We start from the raw sequence: 14,767 nt of genomic DNA, 5'->3' as shown, positions 1-14,767 counted from the left end.
CTGCTTTATAAACAGGGCTCAGAAGAATTTGGGACCAGCAAGATTTAGACACTGTATCTTTTCAATTCTGTTTGGATTTTTTATTTTTTAAAGGAAAGTTCAGTCTAATTCATATCTTTACCTAAAGGGTAGTAATGTCCTTGTGATGGACCAGCATAGAAAGCAAGTCAGATCAATGCATCTGAGTATTTATTTTGGGAGCACATACAGTAGAGTGTCTTGCTCTCTTCCTAAACAGGAGCAATGTTTCTGTTTACAGAGGATTTTACATAGCTATCAAAGGGCTGCAAAAACAAAATACCTCAGGAAAGAAAGGCCAGTGGAAGTCTCTAGGAACATCAACAATTTTTGAACAAGAAGATTTTAAAGAGATTGCACAATTTTTGTTCCAAAACTGGGAGACGCCCATTTGTTTCCTATCAGCACATTCACAAAGGGATGGGATCAGGCACCGGGTTTGCACCCAGGGAGTGAGTCCAAGCAGGGCTGCTGTGTACAAGCATGAGGGCACCTGTGGGCCATAGGTCCCTGCCCTGGGGACATCCCAGCTCACTATGCATACACAAAGGGTCTGGCACATCCCAGGCCAGCACTGCAGAGCCACCACCTGTAAAGACACTTTCTGCACACAAATACCAACCCTGACCCTTGCAGGACCGGTAAGGTAGTCAGCATGTACCAAACCCTCCTCAGCACACATGGAAAAGGAGGATGCTTCTTAGCATTCAGGGCTCACTGAAACCAGCCTTTGCCTGGGAATCCAAGCAAGAAATTGAGATGTGCAAATGCCCTTTGAAAACTCTGACAGTAGATTGCTGGAACACGCTGTGTCACAGCAAGTACCGCTAGTGGCCAGGTAGCTAGAAGGTATTTTTACAAGCCAAAGTTCAGTTACTTTCTCCAGCTGACCGCATTACTTTACGAATGTGTTATGTGAATTTTAAGCATCTTTTCCAAACACCGGACATTTTAAGTGCTGTACTGGTAGCTTTAAGCTAATCCTGTGTTCAGTCACATCCTGCAAGCTGCTAGGCTGATCTTTGTTTATGCTTCCCTGAGCTGTGATGCTGACCAGGGCACTGCTTTTGGGGAAGCAGATGGCAATATCCTGCTCAGATAGGCTTAACTGAAGGCACATACAAGATGGTCAGCTTGTTGCATGATAAAGCAAGAACAGAAATACGTACAAATCTTCACTGTTATGAAACGTGAGATTTAAGCAACTGAGACTCTTCAAAGTACTTACCTGAGGTCTGTTAAGGAACACTGTGAGGCCTTCAGCATGACTATGACTGCTTTCTGGAAAAAATCTCAATTCCCATCCATATTATAACTACCTGCCTGACACAGTCTAGTAACTAGATCCTTGCACAAATTCATAACTACATCAGGGCCACTGCTGCCTACATTTTATAATAGCTACAGCAGCCTGGTAGAATTAAAAATAAGCAAGGTTACATCAAGTCAGTAGTGACACATATACAGAATATGCCTTAGTATTAATACCTTGAGAACTGATCCCTTTTTGCTAGTCAGAATAATAGTGGAAATTACTTAGTGGTAGTTTGTTATCATTAGTGTATTTAGAAACATCTGAATAATCTAAACAGAGCAACAGGACAGGAATACATATGTAAGTGAAAAGAATTAGCATTTCAGTTCTCACGAACAGCAACAGTCAAAGCTCTAACCTTGCATTTCTGTGCTTTGGCGTGGTGCAGAACATCCTGATAATGCCTTGCATTTACTGGTCTCACATCTTGCAGCTTGGCTGTGGGCAACAGCAGGGTTTCTAGAGTTTTCTCAGGATTTCCTTGGTCAATTGCTTCATTAATCTGACCAATTGCAATGATTCCTATGAAATGGAAAAGTTATTAGAGATGTAGTTACCAAAAAAAGATGCAGCTTGTCTGATAGTAGGTACAAACAAAGCAGCAACATGAAGAACAGAAAAATCAAGTAACAAGAAGCAGAGGCAGCAACAGCAGTTGATTTAAAATAATTTTTACTCAGATATTCCTGTGAAGTTGTGCAGTGTCCCTTTCTGCCACAGTTACTGATTCATCTGAATCTACCTCTTCATAAAAATCAAACCTTCCTGAAAAAAGGAAAACTGACTTCCCTACTTTCAGAGTACGAGTATCTACACAAAACTTGAGGAAACATTGGGCATCATATTTAAATATGCTCTCCTACATATTGGCTCAGCACAGAAAGGTTTATTCTCAAGTCATTTCAGACCAGATTATTTGGAATCCTGATTTGGACAAATACATACATATGACCTCTCAGCTACAGGATTACATATCAACTTAACCTCACTGCTTTTAATTTTACCTTAAATAACCAACCTGATAATGTTGACCTTAGGAGAAATCACTTGATTGTTCAAACCAGTGACACCCAGAACTTCAGTCAACAAGTAACTTTAGGGCTTGCTTATTGGAACAGAGGCTACCCTTCTTCATCCCTTATCTGCCACAAATAACCATCCCCAGCTAGTGTCATTGAAACCAAGTGCAGCTTATTTAGTACTAAAGACTTTTTGCAAGACCACCTTTCTTAAGGCCTTTTGCAATTCCAAGTGACTTCAGAAATTCAGACAAGAAAGTGATGATTTCAGTCAAATGAACTGCTCAGGATCCCATCCTGCCAAAGGACACAAACTTCAAGCAAGCCATGAGTGTCCACCACAACTAGATTTAGGAAGCAATACACAGTTTTATATAGTCAGTTTTAGTATTTCTGCAATTTAAAGCTTCCTTCACCGGTATGAAACAATAGCATGCACAACACAGATGGCACTACGGGAAGCACACAAGTGCTGTGCATTATTGCCACCTGGAAACAGCCCGAGCCTTTTGAAGTCTCTTAAATTACCCTCTAGGCTTCTTCCCAATGACATACAGTCTGAAAGCTTCCCTTTCCTTTCTCCAGCAAATTGGGCATAAATAAACTCTCCATTTATATTAGAAAAGTAGGCATAACAAGGTACTCTCATATAGGAAATCAAGTTACCTAGAAGGACAGCAGGACAGATAATTGCACTAAATAATTTCTCACCAACTCCCTTTTGAAAGAAGAAAAAAAAAAAAGGCTTGGAAATAATTTAATATTAAAAAAATTCCTTTTCCACAGGACACTGCCGGTAATTTCTTCCCATATCCCCCAGTATTCTCTTTGACTGTAATTTCTGCAAAATCCACAAAGCAAGACCATCCACTGCAAATATTGAACGATACTGCCAAGTGGGCAGGACCATGGCGTTTGTGACTGTTGGGGTTTAAACCCTGCCAGACAGCTTGTTCACTCACTCCCAGTGAGTGGTGCCGGGCTGGAAGCAGTCGAGGCCCGCATTCGCCCCCCCCAGGGGCTCTCCCCTTCCCTGCTCCCAGAGGGATGGGGAGGAGAATTGAAAGAGTGCAACTCCCACAGGTTGAGACAAGAACAGTCCAGCAACCAATGTACAACACAAATCACCACCGCTACCACCAACGACAACAACGATAAGAGAAAATATCAAGGGAAGAGAATACGATACCACCTGCCAACACATGAGTCCAACCCAAAAGACCATGTGTCCTTCTGGGTAACTCCCAGTTACCTCCCCAGGCATGACGTGCTGTGGTATGGAATACCTCTTTGGCTAGCTTGGGTCAGGTGTCCTGTCTCTGCTTCCTCCCTGCTTCCCCTCCTCCCTGGCAGAGCATGAGCCTCACAAAGTCCTTGGTCAGGGTAAACATTACTTAGCAACAACTGAAAACATTGGTGTTATCAGCCCTGTTCCCAGGCTGAAAGTCAAAACACAGCACTGCACCAGCTACCAAGAAGGAGAAAAACTGACTGCTACTGCTAAACCCAGGACAGTGACACTGCAAAAGGCAGACACCGCCCAGTACCTTTCAGCCTGCCAAAACACAACTAGGAATACTTCAAGGACATTCAAAACCCAACAGGTGTTCAAAGCTGTTTTAATACTCTTCTCTCTCAAAGAGCATCTGAACAAGGTCGTTCAGCACAGATACTTGGGTATCTAGGATCAGAATATCATCTGGCCGGGAGATGTAGAGGCAAAATTACTTACTTTCATTTTCTTCTTTAATTTGCATATTAACCATGTCAATGCAGTTCTGGATATCATTCCAGCTTAAATAATCTTGGCCTTGAGATGAAGCCTCTGACTTAATAGACAATAGTGTATCAGCGTAACTATAAGAAGATATAAAATACATAAGTGTATTTCATACACAAGATAAACTGCCATGAAGAATTAGTCAGATGTATCATCCATCATTTAGTGCCTAGTATTTTTTTCAATTAATGAATTTCAGACAAACTCATCTCTTGCCATAAATTACACACGCATGCAATCTTCCTTGCTTGTTCAACATATGCTTGTCAGAATCTGAAAAAATGGCCCTGTACACTACTTCAGAGCACTTTACTTGACAACAGGGGATGATGGTAATACATAGGCTGGACATACACTTTGCTGCATGGTACTACAGATAAATCTAGGAGAAACTATGGTTGGCTTCTTGACACAAAGTCAACAAACAGAATTCCAGCCCCAGTATGAGGCAGCAGCACCTCCTGCAACCTCCATGATCCCTCCATGTGGAGGATGATGGACTATAGGCAGAGGAAGGGTATAAAAAAATGATGCCTCTCTCCCCTACAGCTCAAGGTCCTCCTGCAACCTCCATGCAAACTCCATGCAACCTCCATGATCCTTCCATGTGGAGGATGATGGACTATAGGCAAAGGAAGGGTATAAAAAAACGATGCCTCTCTCCCCTACAGCTCAAGGTCCTCCAAGCACTATTTAAGTGTTTTGTGAGATGGCAGTTCCTTATGTAAATTTTAAACTTGATATTTGATAGTGTCCAATTTTTTCTTGCTCCAATTCTCAAAAGAAAATGAAAGCTAGAGTTATAAAAGAAAATAGCAACATTTATCAGCCTGCCCCACACACGCATGCTTTTGCAGACCCATTTCATATTTCCCCTAAATTCTCACTTTTAGGTGACACATTTTTAACAAGTTCATGACTTCTGGTAGAAAGCCATTGAACACCATCTCCCTCACTGAATTTTTTCTAGCTCTGCTGTAATCCTTTGGGTATTGTGTAAAGCTTCCTGCAATACTCAGTGTATGGTTGGCAGTACATTTACATAATGACATCAGAATCTTATTCTCTAGTCCAACTAATTCCTAGTACTTCATTCGCATTGACTGGCAGCTTAGTCTGAAAGGTCAGTTCATAGTAACACCAGCCAGAAATGCTGCACTTGGGCACTTTGGGGCCTATTTCTTTATGGGGCCTGCTTACTGTATTTGTAATGTTGCTTTTCTTACAAGCACCACCTCACATTAGCAGAAGCCAAGTGGCAAATTAATTTTGCTTCATCTTATGGCACTCTGCTAACTCTAACCAAAACACTGGCCTCTTATTCCTATCCTGACTGCCCTCCTTCGTGCTCTAAGACACCTAAGCAAGGGTCACTCTCAGTTTCCTGTCCCCTTAAGGGCCACTACTGCCCCTTCTGCCTAATAATGTCTTCCAGCAGCACATGGAGGTTTTCCCTACCTGTGATGGAGAAGCAAGAACTGTCCTATGTCCCCATGCTCTCCCCCACACTCTGGGAGCTCATGTCTCACACATATCAGTGTTGCCTGAGAGTTTTTGCAGGTACACAAAAGAATGGAGAGATAACAGCACATGGCTGTGACAAGTCAGGCATGTGGCAGTGCAGGCAGCTGGCAGCTGAGTGAAGGTTATAACTCAATTTTAAACATGCACATGTGCCACAGCAGTGTACTCAGCTTTTTAGCAAGCAAAACTCTGCTAATTTTTTCAAGACCTTTGCAGTTCTCAAGCAAAAAAGCCCCAACAAAACCACAAAATCCAAGTCAGCCATTCTTTAAGGGCCCTCCTGAACCTTAAAGCATTAAACACTACCTCATTCCAAAGATCATCTTCCAGTATTGCAGAGACGTTACTGATTAACAGTTTCCAGCTACAGTTTGTTCATGTCTTAGTGTCTGCAAAAATTCCTGTCGGATCTTAACGTTTGCATTTGGAAGATATCTTCCCTGCACTTCAAGTCCTCTGCACTCAAACATCTGAGGGAGTGTAATTTCTTATACTTACAGACACAGCTGGTTCAGCAATTGTCATGTGATGCCTCATTAACTTATAACACAGCTGTTTATCTTGCAGCTCTTTCAGCCTCATTCACAGCATAACAGAGGACAGCCCACCTAGTAAAATGCTTACTTATCCTTTTGCAAAAGTTGCCAAGTTATAGAATCATAAAATAAACTAGGTTGGAAAAGACCTTTAAGATCATCAAGTCCAACCGTTGACCCAAGACTGCCAAGTTCATCACTAAACCATGTCACTAGACATCCAGTCAAGACAAAATGAGCCTTTACCGTTGAAAGTCTTCCTCTTCCAGATTATTGAAGCCAATACATGGGGTTCTGAGATGATTCTTTATCATTAGGAGGTCCTTATTTTCCAAGGCCTGGTTTAGCAACACAACAGCTGACAACATTTCTACTGCAATAGACAGTTCATCATGTGCCAGGTAGTTCTGTAGGACAATAATGTACCACAGTCAGGAAGCTAAGTAAGTAGTGTAACGAATTTGAGTTACACAGTCTAGATACCATCAAGAAGATGGACTTGATTTAATAAGCCTGACAAATTTCCTACTCACAAGCACGTCAGGTTAACACAGCACTGGTGGTAGAGCTTACTGGGTTTGCTACGTATCTCTTCAGACTTTTCTGCCTTTGGGCCACAGTCCCATCTATTTTGGTCTTACTCTCATTGCAGAGGATTACTTTTCTACACTACATAGTGTATTTACAATAAATACAGTATAACAGCGTTAGTCCTCATTAAGGGCATGCAACAATTAAAAAAAAATGTCAGTTGATTTGTTGCAACACAAGAGCTCAGTCAGAGCAAAGTGTCAAAAAATTCATTTTGTGATTCAATATTGCCTATTCAACCAGACCCATTCATGCAATATGTAACACTATGGCAATAGAATCAAGTTTGATTTTACACAACAACATGCTATGTTTGTGCTCTTTCATGGTTTGACTACATAACATCAGCAAGCAGTTCAAACTTTTCACTCTTACCACAGCATTCTGTTGTTGGAGGTTGAACAGCTCAGTCTGATAGAAAACAGCAGCAAATGAGTGAACAACAGGCAGCTGCGCCTCCGGTTTCATCAGTGCAACCAGTGTTTTACTAGGATCACAGTTACGAATTGTAGTATTGATATTGTCAACTGCTATAAGTTCTAGAGAACAGCAGGGAAAGAAAAGCCTATTAATTTTCATATACAATTTGCTCTTTATGCCATGTAGACGACAACTAGGTTATTCCAAAGACTATAGTTTGCTGTCATTAGAGAAAAACCAGATATATTTGTGTGAGATTCTTCAAGACACAACTGCTGAATGTTGCAAAAACAGTGTCTGTTAAAAGGTATGCAGCAAATAATTGGCTGGAGGACTTTGAAGTTTCTGGACTTTTAGGTATTAGCGGCTGCTTATTCTACCTTTAACCCAAAACAAGGAGCTGACCCCATCCTACCACACAGAAAGCCCTAACATCCCTCCTGGCTTTGCATGTGGCAGGTACTGCTGGGTATGTCAGCTCCAGTGCCCCAGTCATGCTTCACCCCTAATGACCCTTTCCTTCTGCACTGTGTTCCTCCCTCGAATCCTCTCTTCGTCAGGACCTAACTCAGCTAGCTAGAACAAACCTGTACTGTAACAAAGACATTTTATTGTCCATTTCAGGAAGCCTGGTTGAAATCAGCCGTATGTTGGGCGTTTGGGAATTTCAGTAGCTGAACGAAGGGAAAACCACATGCTATGGCTTCTAGGACTTCCTCTTCCTGCCATCTCTTCTTTGCTTGTCAACCAGCATGGAAGATCAGCCCTCACAACACTACCATCTGGGAATTTTCCCCTTCTCTACAATTCAGATTTAAAATCAAACAGACCACCACAGAGGAGTACAAGCGCTACTCTTTTCAGCACCTGAATAATTCACCTGGCTTGCTTTTTGCTGAACTGACTTCAGCAGATGTTTGAACCTAGCAGAAAAACGCCAAAAAACACTTTCCAGTTGGGCAGCTGCAGAAACCTTACAAAAGTCCTTAGTTTAGGCATAGCCACTGTAATTGCACACCTAGAGTCAACTTTGAAGAAACCCAGGCCAGGACACACCCAGGAACACATTGTACAAGGCACTGCTCTGGTCTTGCACAAAGGGAATCAACCTTGAAGGTTAGACTGTATGTGGTAAAGAATGACAATTATAAGTGTAATTTCCATCTCCTCCCTTATCTTATGGATTTTCTGTACACTATCATCCAGGGAATGTTTTCAGTCACTACTGACTGCTTAAGTCTGTACAAGACTGCTTGTACAGCAGACACCATCCACAGTTCATGTATGCAGCAACACTCAGATCTTATTATACGACACAAAAATGCTGAAAACCTTTCTATGCAATCAGGCCCACCTAAACAAGCCTCTTGGTCATACAGGGCCACATTGCTCTTGAAGGTCTTCACTGTTGGCTTTTCCTGAGGTTACAAAAAGGAAAAAGCACTCAAAGCTACAGCGTGCATGCTTTTTTGAGAGAAAAATGCAAAGAGAAAAAGAGTCAGAGTCCACAAATGGACTAGACAAGCTCTCAGTGAATAACCAAGCTAATGATTTCTAATTCAGAAAAAGAGCATGCAATTTGCGAAATATAATTTACATTGTTTACATTCCAATAACAAAACCCACTGTTTTTTCCTTTTCAAACCAAACATAAGAAATATGTTGGTCTCCAGATCACTGTTACTGATTTTCATACATCACATTTTCCCTTCTCATTTCCTTTACCAAGGAGCAACTCTTCTAGAAAAAGTACTGCTCACCATGTCTAAACAGTCTAAAATAGGCTAATATTTGACGTAACAAGTCAAACTTCTCTTCTGGCTTATATGGACTTCACAGGACAGCCTTTCAGTCACATTACAAAAACAATCAGCTTGGATTGAAAGCACTGGAAATACCACCAGAAACAAAACAGCCACTAAGCCATGCCCAGATGTAGCAGTTTAATGAAAGCTGAGCTTCCTAGCAAACAAGATTCCAGTCAAAAGCAGCAATACATGCACTGCAAATTTAGATCCCCTTTAACTATATTTTCTTTAGAAACTATAACTTGTCTTGTGACATTCTTAGCAGGGTAAGAACAGATTAGACAGGTAAGCGTGTCTAAAACTGAGAAAAGTTTTCCTCTGTGGCGTAATTGCAAAATATTCTTCCATGTGGTCATTCTATTTTAATTATACACGGATGTTCATCACTCCCAAATGAGGATTACACTGGTAAATATTTGTTCAAGACATCAAGCTGTGCACTGTCTTCAGTTTTAGCCAATGTGTTTACCAGTGGCTCAAGTTATTCAAAGAAAAAATAGTCAGCTACCTCAGATAAGAGTATATCCAATGTGGCACAGATTGATGGCTTGGAAATCGTGACACTGAGAACAGTTTCAAAAATAAAATGCAAAGCATTTCTTCTCTTTGAGAAACCTTGTTTCACTCAGAAATGGTGGGTTCAGTTAATCAGATTAGCGTAATTAAGTGGTGATGGTAAAAATTGAGTATTAAAAGTTACTCACTAAGCTTGTGAGCCTCAGCCTCCGCATTGGCAACACTAACTTCATTCTGAATTTCACTTTTGTCGAGCATATTTGGAACCCCTGCTATCTAACAGATCAGAAAAAAAAAAAAATTAGTTACGCTTTTAAGTTTGATGGAAGATAAGGGATAAAACCCCTTGATGGGACACTGGGATTTGATTGTACTATCCCCTGTGCATCAAACACATAGTAAATACAGAATTAGTCTTTCCCTGTGATTTTTATCTTGCTCAGAATGATGTCTTTTCTCCTTAAAACCCAATAAAATCTCCTTAAAACCAATTCTTTCATTTGCCATTAGTGATTCAATATTGCCTTTGGATATACTCAAGTTTAACTGATTTTCAAATCAAACATAGTATTAGGGGTTGCATGCTATATATTTTCTTCTTATGTCTTAGTAACTACTTAAAAAGGCATCACGCTCTTTAGAGCAAATGCAACTGCTTCAGTGTTGATTAGTACATCAGTTATTCAAAAACTTCTATAAAGCTGTTTTATAAGTGATGCTGAAGGCAGAGTAAAGGTAATCTTTCTCTGGATTAAAATCTGCTAAGGAAAAAAAAAACAAAACCAAGCTGATGTGTCGTACTATTCCATTCCATTACCTGCATTTTCTGTTCTTTAGAATTGCACAATTGCATTAGGTACCATGAGGAATTTTGTGGCAGAACTTCAAGTAGGCTCAGAGCAGCCGAGTTCAAACCTGCCATCAGTGCCACTTCATCTTGCTGGTCAATAGCCTCATTCACTTGGACTAAAGCTATGTGAACTGAAATGAAAACAATGCTTATAAACAGCAAATATGCTTTTGTGAAAAATAAAATTTCATTGCTGTCAGCATCTCACTTCTTGTAAAAGCCAGCTAGAGTGGCAATCTTTATCCAGCAGAGGATTATCTGTTTCAAGACTAATCCTACAAAAGGAGTCTCTGGCTCTTTGCAAGCCTGTCTGTGAGGGCTTCAACCACAGCTTACTGGAAGGTTATGAACTAATTTTGGCTCTATATAGAAAAGGGGGTCAAAATTTACAGTATTCTGCACATAAAAGGAGCTCAAATGTAAGGAAACAGGGCAGGCAATGAATGATTTGAGGGTGAACTGAGGACTTCTTACAGCAAAACCCAGAAACCCAGACCATTAGTCCCCCAAAAGATCAGTCAAGAAGGAGCAGCAAGAAAATGCTCTTGTAGACAGACATAAGCTACTTCTGTGTATTTTATAATATTCCATAGAAATATTTTGTTTGTTCACGTGGATTCAGGTCACATTCAGCTGGAATCTGGGAGATCCCGAATTATGTGCACACTTCTGTGATCCAGATCAGCTTACTGTTTATCTTATTGATATTGCCTTGAATCTCAGCTTGTGTCAGCAGCTCCTCGTAGACATCTCTCTCTTCTTCAGAGATTGTGCCATTCTAGAAAACAAAACTGCTGCTAGTACAGGCAAAAACTTTACAGAGAGAAAAGCTATTAGCAGAAGTCATTAAAACTCTTATCAGCTGAAATATTTGCTGCATGTATTTGTAAAGGAATTTGTCAACCACAGGAACTAAACAAATTAGCACTTTGCAGTAACTTGCTGAGCAGAATTTAAAGCATTTTTTTGCTTCCTGTAAAATAGCCATGTAAACATAGTGTAGTATTTTTCAACTACAGAAAGCATTATCTCTCAAGTAAAAAACAAAGCAAATAATTCCACATTAAAGATCTGTGGCAGAGGTTATACTTCACACTCAAAAAAGATATAATTGTTTTTGCAACTTTTTAAACAGATTTTTGTTTTGTTTTAATTTTACTTCTAAAGCAGCCAATAGAGGAAAACCAGTCCTTTTTGATTTTAGTCTTCCAGTAATTTTTACTTTGGTTGAAGATAAGCTACATCATACTCTAATTAATCATAGTCTTAAAAAATTGGCTGCCAGCTTGTTGCATTAATATTATTCATCTTTTTTAGTTTAAAAGTGGTTTTTTTCTAATTGCTCTATTATGATTAAGTTAATTTTTAAAACAGTAATACTACAAAATGACAAGCAACATGAAGGAACATGTATGTATACTAGGAGTGCAAATAAAATACCACTACCTTAAGTCTTGCATTTGATTCTTTTCTTCTTTTAGCTTCGAAGAGTTCATTCTGATAGTCTTGTGCAAGTTCTTCATCCACATTTAGCAACATTGCATTTGGGTTCCTCAGAGTTACAATGGTTTGCTCAGCTATTCCCTTCTCAATAGCTTCGTTAATTGCTATTACTGCTGCATGCACTGAAATGAAAAGCACAATTAAATTTCAGGAAGTAAAACACATTCAAAACTATCACTGCTTCTTCTGATTTATTTGAATTGAGTGTTTAATATATATTAAAAAAATTGCATATTCCCCTTCAAACACCCCATTCCTAGTATTTCCCTTAGACATGAAAAAACATGAAGTCAAGCTATACATTATCATAGAAGGCAGTTACTGGACAACTTGCCTAGCTCTTGGTGGATAATCCATTGCTTAGCATTAAATTCATGCTATAAAGTTGGTCTAAAATGATTTTGCTTTATCTCAGTTTACCACAGCATCACATGGGAAACATAAGCAGCTGGCACACTGGAAGACAAACAAGCAGAGACACACACACTGGTTCCTTTGACACTGAACTTTACAAACAGAGGAAGTTCAGACTGGACATTAGGAAGAGATTCTTCACTGAGAGGGTGGTTGGTTGCTGGAACAGACTCCCCAGGAAAGTGGTCACAGCGTCAAACCTGTCAGAGTTCAAGGACTATCTGAACAATGCTCTGAGTCATATGTTTCAGTTTTAGGTTGTGCCCCAAGGAGCAGGGAATTACACTCGATGATCCTTATGGGTTCCTTCTAACTTGGAGTATTCTATGATTCTATGAAGACCCAGGTCAACTTCAAGGGGCCAAAACAACTGCCATTCTTAGACACACATATCACCCCTACATCCCCATATAATAAAACACATAGGAAGGATATAATCTCTTCCACAGTTGTAGAAGAGGCCTTACTGATGTAAGTGGAGATACCAAAAAGTAGTCAAAAGACAGCTTCAAGATTAGGAGAGATATGAAGAGGTATTGGTGAATATTGTGAACCCAGCTACCAAGAGAAGCTGTGAGAAGCCTGATTCGACTTAAATAAGTAGCCTGCAGGGATGGGATAATGGTGAGAGTTATAAATAAGCTTGCTTTGAAAGAGCTTAAGCCTACTTTTTGCACTGATTTCTACTATTGCTGACAGCATAGCATGAGTAATCAGTGGTTTCATTTCATATCTCCTTTTACTTATTCCATTTCAGAAGCAGAGTGGTAGACCCTTTCTTCCAGTAGGACCTCCACATTTAACCTCACTAGCCACTTGAGGGTTCCCAAAGCAGATGTTTCCTGTGCTGGGGCAGTGCCTGTTATCTACAGCACAACCCTTGCCCAAAGGGACAGAAACAACATCAGGAAACCCTGCTTTTCTATGGAGACTGAAAACACTTCAGAAGTTAAAGGAAATCCTACGCATTCTATAATAAGCTTTCAAAGAAGGAAGTTGCAGCCCTTTCATCTTCAGAGGCGGAAGGCAGCTCCCTAGAAAAGTGCTTGGTAGTCATTATATCTCTGAAAATTTGCTAAAAACAAGAGACAAACTACCCTCACTTCTAAAGGTATTGTTTTAAGAGCTAGCTTTACAGAAGCATGCATATACTGAGCTATAGCAGTTTCCAAAATATACAACACAGGCAATGCAAATCAATGTGAGAAAGTGCGTTTTAAGTTAAGGTCTGGAAATCTCAGCGCAGTAAGTAACATCATAAATCAGCTTGTTTCAATTATTCTACTTTGCAAGGTTTAACAACTTTCAATGGAACGTAATATTATAATTCCATGTCCTTTTTATGTTGAGGACACCAGAACTGTACACAATACTCCAGGTGAGGTCTCACAAGAGCAGAGTAGAGGGGCAGGATCACCTCCTTCGACCTGCTGGTCACGCTCCTTTTGATGCAGCCCAGGATATGGTTGGCTTTCTGGGCTGCAAGTGCACACTGCTGGCCCATGTTCATTTTCTCATCAACCAACACCCCAAGTCCTTCTCCGCAGGGCTGCTCTGAATCTCTTCTCTGCCCAACCTGTAGCTGTGCCTGGGATTGCTCCGACCAGTATCTGAAGGGGGCCTATAGAGATGCTGGGGAGGGACTCTTCATCGGGGACTGTAGTGATAGGACAAGGGGTAACGGGTTAAAACTTAAACAGGGGAAGTTTAGATTGGACATAAGGAAGAAGTTCTTTATTGTAAGGGTGGTGAGGCACTGGAATGGGTTGCCCAGGGAGGTTGTGAATGCTCCATCCCTGACAGTGTTCAAGTCCAGGTTGGATGAGGCCTTGGGTGATACGGTTTAGTGTGAGGTGTCCCTGCCCACGGCAGGGGGGCTGGAACTAGATGATCTTAAGGTCCTTTCCAACCCTAATTATTCTATGATTCTATGATTAAGTTTTATTCCCCCTGCCTCCCCATGTACAGTCTACAGTACTGTTAACTGGGTTGTATCAGTGATCCACTGTAATCCATTGATTATACTCAAGCCAGCCCTTCTGTTCTTCAGAACAGCTGTCCAAAAAAGGCTACGATTTTCAACAGAATAACCAGAGCTGAAATGTGGACTGAAGTGAACACACTTTGTTTCATGTCATTTAAGTTCAAGCAAATTTTTTTGTTTTGTGGTTGTGGTTTTTTTTTTTTTTCTAATATGTCACTTCATTCCACAAAAATCCAAAACCACCAAAATAGAACAAACAAAAAAACCCTCAAAAAAACCAAACATCCCCCCCCCCCCAAATATCAAAAAAACAAAGGAGAAATAACAGATGTACTATGATGGATAAGCTTGGGCAGCAAAAAAGCATTAAAATATGTTTTTGAGTGGAGGCTATTCAAATCAGACTCAAAAGGACCATAACTGTGCATCAATCTCCCTAAAAAGGAAAAGCTTATTTAAATATCTCAGGTTGATGTCCCAACAAAGCAA

The 14,767-nt window shown here is 40.3% G+C and overlaps 1 protein-coding gene across 2 annotated transcripts in view; it reads right to left on the bottom strand.

Annotated features, from left to right (window-relative positions):
• Positions 1–12,018, bottom strand: part of IQGAP2 (IQ motif containing GTPase activating protein 2) — a 50,335-nt gene extending 38,317 nt beyond the window's left edge. Inside the window, exons 1-5 of one of the 2 annotated variants that reach the window (XM_057405417.1) lie at positions 11,824–12,018; positions 11,068–11,155; positions 10,345–10,508; positions 9,716–9,803; positions 1,692–1,855 (exon numbers count right to left, since the gene is read on the bottom strand). In XM_057405417.1, the coding sequence (XP_057261400.1) occupies positions 1,692–1,855; positions 9,716–9,803; positions 10,345–10,508; positions 11,068–11,155; positions 11,824–11,916 (597 nt within the window). In that variant the 5' untranslated portion in view covers positions 11,917–12,018. The remainder of the gene's footprint in view (positions 1–1,691; positions 1,856–9,715; positions 9,804–10,344; positions 10,509–11,067; positions 11,156–11,823) is intronic. The other variant, XM_057405418.1, reaches the window with a different exon arrangement.
• Positions 12,019–14,767: the final 2,749 nt, after the last annotated feature.

This window comes from Pezoporus wallicus, unplaced genomic scaffold (assembly GCF_028554395.1).
Source record: "Pezoporus wallicus isolate ANWC-B61680 ecotype Strahan unplaced genomic scaffold, APGP_CSIRO_Pwel_v1 scaffold_2696, whole genome shotgun sequence".
NCBI classification, from domain to species: Eukaryota; Metazoa; Chordata; class Aves; order Psittaciformes; family Psittacidae; genus Pezoporus; species Pezoporus wallicus.
The sequence above is the reverse complement of the archived record's forward strand: the minus strand, read 5'-3'. Positions and strand labels throughout refer to the sequence as shown.